This window comes from Gekko japonicus, unplaced genomic scaffold (assembly GCF_001447785.1).
Source record: "Gekko japonicus isolate JY-2015 unplaced genomic scaffold, Gekko_japonicus_V1.1 scaffold986, whole genome shotgun sequence".
NCBI lineage: Eukaryota > Metazoa > Chordata > Lepidosauria > Squamata > Gekkonidae > Gekko > Gekko japonicus.
Genome location: NW_015164700.1, coordinates 584,436 through 592,747, shown reverse-complemented (window position 1 = coordinate 592,747; position 8,312 = coordinate 584,436). Strand labels below are relative to the sequence as shown.

The 8,312-nt window shown below is 44.0% G+C and overlaps 1 protein-coding gene across 1 annotated transcript in view; it reads right to left on the bottom strand.

Annotated features, from left to right (window-relative positions):
* Positions 1 to 1,566: 1,566 nt before the first annotated feature.
* The window catches only part of CFAP221 (cilia and flagella associated protein 221), a 54,096-nt gene continuing 47,350 nt past the window's right edge, over positions 1,567 to 8,312 (bottom strand). Inside the window, exons 21-26 of the mRNA XM_015409502.1 lie at positions 7,218 to 7,376; positions 6,999 to 7,099; positions 5,083 to 5,175; positions 3,721 to 3,831; positions 2,583 to 2,648; positions 1,567 to 1,690 (exon numbers count right to left, since the gene is read on the bottom strand). Coding sequence (XP_015264988.1) covers positions 1,567 to 1,690; positions 2,583 to 2,648; positions 3,721 to 3,831; positions 5,083 to 5,175; positions 6,999 to 7,099; positions 7,218 to 7,376 — 654 coding nt within the window. The remainder of the gene's footprint in view (positions 1,691 to 2,582; positions 2,649 to 3,720; positions 3,832 to 5,082; positions 5,176 to 6,998; positions 7,100 to 7,217; positions 7,377 to 8,312) is intronic.

Here is an 8,312-nt window from a genome sequence, read left to right as displayed (position 1 = left end):
CTGGAGCCAGCCGGAACTCCATTCCTGTGCGTTCCTGCCCCAAAATAGCCCTGAGAGTTAACCTCCTGTTACACATTATTAGAAACCTTCTTCCTTGCACACACACCTCCGTACGTGGTGGTGGATAAAACAAGTCTGGGGAAATCATTCACTTTACGGAATAAATGCTTTAGTCCTTCCTCAGTCAATATGTAACAAGTAGTATAGCCTGAAAAGAGGGCCATGCCTGCCTGTGCAGCCTACCAGCTTGGCATATACTACTGCTCAGCAGGAATTCCAATGCTGTTTTGACACTGTCAGACTTGAACTCAGTCAGTTATGATTTCTCCGTATCTACACTTTTCATATTTATCCTACTTTGCAAATCTGTCAGTATTTGGAGTGGTCCACACCACTCGTGATTGGACCGTTCATGCTATTGTTTCACTTGTGCTGTACATTGTACTAGAATACATCTTGTCTTTGGAAACAGGCAGAGCAATCCTAGCCCATTGGTTTCAACGGTAAGGTTGCCATTCCCCAATTGGGGGCGGGGGAATCTCCTGGTTTTGCAGGCTCGGGCTGACCACCAGCCAACTAGCTGGTGGGAGAACCCCCCCCCCCCAACAACATTGCCAGAAATAAACGTCACCTGGAAGCGACATGGGCACACTGGGGGTGTTGGGGGGGGGGCGGTGGCGATGTAAGGCAGAGATGTTCCGCTGGGCCTTTGGTTGAGGACAGTGATGGGACTTCTTCTGGCACCCTCATATAACCCCCCCACTCCTCATAACCCCTCCCCCCAGGGAAACGTCATGTCCTGAGTGCTGATCCAGACAAATTTTGGCCTGAATTTTGGCTCGTCGTGAGGTTTGTGCCCATCCCTAAAAGACTTCAGCTGGATGCAGCATGAGGCTGGCTTCGAGGACCCTCCACCTGACTTGAGCCACCCAAATTTTGTCCCCCCCAGTCCTATCAGTGGTTCTGGTTGTAGCCTATGAAATACCGAGGGAAGCAGTTGTCACCTTGAACCAAGCGACCCACATAATCTAGAGTGGAACTGAAACAGCAGTACAGATGAACGCAGTAAATACAAAGAAAGAGTATAACAGCTTATCTGAATTTTATTTGAAAGCAATCATGTTCTCTGAGCATAAAGAGATATAAAAATGATCCAATACAACCTATGTGTACATGTATAGACATGCAGGCTAAGTAGTAAACCTGCATATGTAATATATATAAATATATATATATATATATATACACACACACACATATCTTCATGAGAGGTCATAAGGGCTTGTAGGGATAACTATCACATATGAAATAGTAAGATGGTAGGCAATCAGTGATATTTATTGGTTACTCTGGATTTTTTACCCAGTCACCATTCCTTCCAATCTTTATGGGGAAAGTTGATCCGAAAAGCCTGTTGATCCACAACCAGATTTCTGACGTTCCAACTGCATATCCTCCTTCCCACAAGATTCTCCTATAATGCCGCCCCCCCCCCCACGGCCAGGCTACACAAAATATAGAACATTTGGGTGACACACGTAAACCTTCACAGAAGAGAGACGGCACTTAATCCAGAATTAGGTTTTTCTGAGTGGCTTTTTCTTTCAGTTTCTCCAGGTTTTCTCTCATCCTTTGACCATATAAATCATTCTGAACTTGAAAATACCACTCCAGAGTATCTCTCACATCTCTGCAAAAGGATAAAGGAAAAAGTTCAGCACTTGTTTCTGGGATCAGCCCGAGGAAAGAGGGTCCTCTTTAAATAAGCAGGGCCTCTTCAGATAAATGGACATGAGCCAGGGCTCTTTTTGTAGAAAAAGCCCAGCAGGAACTCATTAGCATAATAGGCCACACCCAACAGCAGGAACTCATTAGCATATTGGGCCACACCCCTGACAGCACAGCTCATTAGCACATTAGGCCGCAACCCCATGTTACCAGAAGTGTGGTCATCCAGCCACACACACCTTTTGCTTCTTATTCTGTTTACCTTGTTTGTTGTCAAAACCCAGGGCTTTTTTGTATCAGGAACTCCTTTGCATGTTAGGCCACACACCCTTAATGTAGCCAATCCTAATGAGTTTCTGTTGGGTGTGGCCTATTATGCTAATGAGTTCCTGCTGGGCGTGGCCAACTTGGGAGCCAGCCGGAACTCCGTTCCTGTGCGCTCCTGCCCCAAAATAGCCCTGGACATGACCTAAATGGGTAGCATTACTTTACTTCCACCGATTCCCTTCCTCCAATACACAGGGTACAGAATGGGAATAGCCATACAGTCTAGATCTCTGATTTTATATATACTTGTCTATTTTTATACTTTGGACCTAATGGGCTTGAACCATTTAAAAAGGTAGGAGTAGGTCACTTTTAGGTCCCTCCTTGTTTTCCGTATCCTCTGATTCTATGGCCATCATTAATTCCTACCATAAAGCACAAATAAATGGGAACTCTGACAGCGCAATCCTGAACAGAGTTGTACCCTTCCAAGGCCAGTCCTTCAGTTTAGCATTGCAATGTGAGTAAAGATAACTGCAAAGCACAAATCGCTATCAATGCTATTTTCAAGTCACATAATCACTTACCTGGAAACAGGTGCAAAAATATCCAGAGATGTGCAGGAAGGAGGCTTCAAGTCTGCATTTGTGTCACTAGAAAGAGAAAGTAATTCTTAATTACTAGCAGCCCTGTCCTACCCAGACTGAGGCACAGTCCGTTTGATTTCAACAGGACTTGCAAGTATACACAGATTTCAAACAGCACGGTCCTAAACAGAGCTATACTCTTCTAAGTCCACTGAAGTCAATGGACTAAGCAGGGCTCTTTTTGTAGATAAAGCCCAGCAGAAACTCATTAGCATATTAGGCCACACCCATGACAGCACAGCTCATTGGCATATTAGGCCACACCCCCATGCTACCAGAAGTGTGCTCATCCAGCCACACCCACCTTTTGCTTCTTATTCTGCTTACCTTGTTTGTTGTCAAAACCCAGGGCTTTTTTGTAGCAGGAACTCCTTTGCATGTTAGGTCACACACCCCTAATGTAGCCAATCCTAATGAGTTCCTGCTGTTGGGTGTGGCCTATTATGCTAATGAGTTCCTGCTAGGCGTGGCCAACTTGGAAGCCAGCCGGAACTCCATTCCTGTGCGTTCCTGCCCAAAAATAGCCCTGCAAGAAGCATGTAACTGCACTGATAATCCTACATACTGAACAACTCAGTGCCAAGGAAACATACTCTCAGAGATCATTCCCACCATTAGCTTTGCTGATTCATCAACAGCATTGCAAACATATGGCTTGGCTGTAAGAACATAAGATCGTAGTTAAAGGCACGTACAGTAACTCAGTTTCCATTGGCAATTCAACTACTTTATTACAGTAACCGGAGCAAGGTTTCAAAGTGCACAGACTCCTTTTTCAAGCAGAATAATTCTGTGCAACTTGAAATCTTGCCTTCCCTGCCAACAGGCTGTCCACTAAGTTTTCACATTTGGATCCCAGTTGTTCCTTTGTCACAATTACAATGCTCATAATGGTTATGGATTAAAGACAGTGTCCTCTATTTAAATCATTCGTGGGATGCTAAAGTTGACCATTTGCAACACTCAAGACGGAGGAGGATGGGCTGCCATAGAGGCTGGGGCCAGTACACAATCTGTGAGCAGCATTTAGAAGTCAGAGCACACGTTTCTTGCCTGTCTTCTGAACGTTTTCTCTTACCTTCCCTCTTTTTGCGTTTTATTTTTATCGTTGGTTGAGTGGTCAGTCTGTGGAAATTCAGCTTTTATCATCTCTGGTGCAAGTAACACAGCAGCCTCCCAACCTGTATCTCTGCAAGCCAATAAATCCACATCCACTTAATTTTGATGCTTTTAAAGGAAATGACAATGCAAATTAATTGCCAGCTATCTCCTCCCAGACACAAGTGACCGCTGGGCAAAGCAAAAACAATCCGGCATGCGTTTCAACCTTCGCATACACGTGTGATTGTATTGTGAGAGCAGCTGGGCTCGTCTGTAGTTACAGAACAAACACGGAATCCATTAGCACCTTAAAGACCAACCATGTTTTTCCAAGGTATACATTTTCATGAGTCAAAGCTTACTTCATCCAATACGTGTTTTTTTATTTTTTTTATTTGCATCATAAATTATTATTACATTGCAATACAATCCCAATTCTCTTATGATACATCCCCCCCCTTTTATATCCCACCCCCCACAAGGTGGCCATCACATAGCTACAAATTAAATTTTTAACCATGAGCACATTTTTTCAAGTATAACGGAATTGGCTTCTCCATTATTTACCCATTGAAAGTATATAGACCATTTCTTTTTTATCTCCTTCATCTTTCCATCCCATGCCTTATCTTGTTTAATACATTCCAATATATCTGACTGGATATATTAGTATAAATAGTCATTCCATCTATCTAAAGACCACTTCAAACTCTCCTTCCAACCATATGCAATCACAGCATGCGCTGCTAGTAACATTGCTTTAAAAACATCCTGATTTTATCTCTCAATATTATAGTTTCCCAGTATGCCCATAAATAATAGATCTCTATCTATTTTAATATCCACCTTACATAACCCTACTATCTTTCCCCAAAAATCTCTAACCTTTGGACATTCCCACCATAGGTGAGAATACCACCCTTCTTTTGCGTTGCAGTGCCAGTCGGTTTCATGCCTTCAATCATATATGCCAATTGGGCAGGGGTTCTATACCATTTCCAAATTATCTTTCTTTCAAGCTCTCTATACTTTTCTAATTTAATTCTCTTGAAATTCACCATTAACTTATTAACGTCGTCAGAAGTTATTTGTTTTTCTTTATTCCATTTATTTTTTAAGGTTTTTAGTATAAACTCCTTATCTTTCACCAATTCAAGGTAAATTTTCCCTGCTAATCCTTTCCTTATTTCATCCACATATAAAACCTATTCTAAATTATTGTCTTCCCTTTTTATAGCTTCTATATACTTATCTTGTTTAACTTCATCCAATACGTGTTGATTGCGTGTAACCAAAACGCAATAACTTATTGTGAACAAACCCTAGAAAACAAACTTACTCGTCCATGATGTTTTCTTTATCTTGCTCTGGTAAGTCAGCCACAATGGGAGGCACATCTTTGGGAAGCATGTCTGCGTTGTAAGGATCAGTGCTGTGAGAAAGGCAACCGTGACACAGGGTCAAGCAGAGAATATGATAAGCGGCACTTACGTATCTGTAGTGTTGTCTCTATTGTACCTTCCTTTGCTTTTGATTAGCTTAAAATCACCCAATACACAAACATGCAAGCAACGTGGCATAAAGGACTTTGTATTTATATGATGTCAGCATTTTTTCTTAAAACCATTATTCATTTTTTAAACAAGAAATCGCAAAACAAGAGCAAAGATAACACGCCTCTTCTGTTACCTTCCCAACACCCACCGTGCATCCTTCTGTGTTTTAGCCTCCATCTAAGAGTGAAATTTTATAAAGTGCAGCAAGTGGTGCTGACAACCCTTTGTCCCAAGTATCTGAGTCAGTCCAATCAGCTTTCAGCACAATCTGACGAGAAGTGGCTTCATTCTGCTCAGCCAAGCTCTTCTTTGAGCTGCTGATCAACAATCTCCCTCTTCCCTAGAAAATCCCTTTTCTACCTGAATTTTTCCTGTTGAATGTTACACCAGAGACATTTAAGAAAAAAGAGATGTATTTAATAATGCAAATGTTAACAGCAGCTAGAATTATTTTTGCAAAAAAATGGAAAGATAGGAACGTTCCAACCAGGGGTCGTTTCGTAGAAAAAGAGCTAGGGGAACTCATTAGCATATGCCACACCCCCTGACATCACCGGAAGTGTGTCATAAGGCCACACACCCCGCCCCCAACAGTCCTGGCCGCCGCCACCGGCCTTGCAGCTCCACTGCCGAGCCCCATGAGGGGCCTGGCGGTGGACCTGCAAGGCCGGCGGGAGTACAAGGAAACCCCACGAAGGCCCCCCCTGGCCCCAGGCAGGCAGGGGTGGGGAGAGGCAGGGAGGAAGCAACTTACCCTCCCTCTTCTCCTGCCTCCTCCTGGCTGAATGAGGGCTGGAAGCAAGGGGCGGGGCTTCGTCATGTGCCCCGCCCCCCTGTACCTCACCCGGGGGAACTGCGATCCCCCGCGATCCCCCCCGAAATGACCTCTGGTTCCAACAAAAGAAGAATTTATTTGTAAACTGTTTGACATTGCAGAAGTGGGAAAATTTAACTTTCATTGTTGAAGAAAAAAGTCTGGAAAGGTATGAACATTATTGGTCTAACTTCTATAACTGGTTATAAGTATCTAATTTTGCTTTAGTTTAACGAATCCGGTAATTTAGTTTAACAAATGTGGTTATTTGGCATTATACAATTTAATTGGGTCAAAATCAGAAACGTCTTGTAAGTTTTACGAAGATCTTTGCGACTATATATGTATGTTTTATGATCAAAGGATTTATACAGAAAAATAATAAACTATATTGTTAAAAACAAACACATTCTCCCTCTTCCCTCGCCTCGGCCTATCACATTGTTTTAATCTCATCCTTTCTCCAGGGAGCTTCAGATGGGGCAGATAGTGTTGTGTGCCCCCCTCCATTTTATCCTCACAACAACTCTGACTGGCTCCGGGTCCTCCAGTGAGCTGAACATGGGTTTTCCCTGTCCTACTCTGCTATCCCACTGGCTCTCTGAGCTAGCTGGAGAGTGGGGTACAGCCATCCTGACCGGCAAAACACAGTCCTGATGCCACGTGCCTAAATCATTAAGCCAATTAATCAGCTAGAATAAATGACCAAACCTGGCTTTAAACTCATAGTTTAGGTATCTCACTGGATAACTCTGAGGGAAGTCGCTTGCTAACAGCCAGAAACGTCTCATGAAGGTTCTTCAGCTCCCTGCCCGGAAGCCAGCCACTCCCAGACTGATGTCCATGCAGATCTTTGCTCTGACCAACACGACCTTTCTTTCTTACCAAAACAGTATCACTGTGCTGTTCAGAGCAGGAACGTTGGGCAAGGTTGAATGAATAACCGGTGGGAATTTTCTCCAGTTCGTCACGCCACTGATGACTTCCTGAAATGACAGCAGCCACACCCATCAAAATAAGCTGCTGACCATTTTTGCTGGTCCGAAGAGAGACGCTTTCAGTTGTTCAGGCCCCGGTGACATCGTGGACTTCAGCAGCTCTTACCTTGGGATGGAGAAATTTCTTTTGTGTAGTCAGAACACTGGACTTTATTGGGTATTTCCTGGTAAGTGCGTATTTTGGGTGAGGGCAAAGGTGATAGTCAATACTGCTTTCGGAATACGGGAGCGGCCATTTGAATTCGTACAGTCCCGGGCTAGGATTCTAGAGCAGAAAGGAGTGTCACAGGAAAAAGAAAATTCTAAGCTAAGTGAACATATCATTTATCACACACTTGTGTTGCAGACACAGTCCTCACTTCTTTTGAACTCAACGGGTCGTCAACCAATAAGGAAGCAGGAAACTGACAGGCCCCAAGAGATGGGCTGCAGCCCCAAGTTAGATTCCATGGTCACTACAGTGACCTTCTGTACGAAGGCCGTAGCTGTCTATATGTTAAGGAAGGGCAAGGTTTTAGTCCAACATCTCTGCCATCCTTCTTAACATGAATACGCAGGAAGCCTGGCCAAGATGTGCATCCCAACAGCAGCAGCAGAAGAGTCGGTTTTATACCCTGCTCTTCACTACCTGAAGGAGTCTTGGAGCAGTTCCCGTCCTCTCCCCACAACAGACACCCTGTGAGGAAGGTGGGGCTGAGAGAGTTCTGAGAGAACTGTGCCTGACCCAAGGTCACCCAGCTGGCTTTATGTGGAAGATTTTTTTTCCCAGTTCTCCGGATTAGAGTCCACCACTACACTACACCAAGAACAGGAAGGATCTGGCCTTGGAAAACTGCTACCAATCACTCCTGGGTGAGATGGAGCACTGAACTGACTCCCTTTAAGGCAGCTCCTTCTGCAATAATCTGTTGTAGAAGCACGGCTTTTTTTGTAGAAAAAGTCCAGCAGGAACTCATTAACATAATAGGCCACACCCGGCAGCAGGAACGCATTAGCATATTAGGCCACACCCCTGATGGCACCACTCAGTAGCATATTAGGCCGCATTCCCATGTTACCAGAAGTGTGGTCATCCAGCCACACCCACCTTTTGCTTCTTATTCTGTTTACCTTGTTTGTTGTCAAAACCCAGGGCTTTTTGTTGCTGCAGGAACTCCTTTGCATGTTAGGCCACACACCCCTAATGTAGCCAATCCTAATG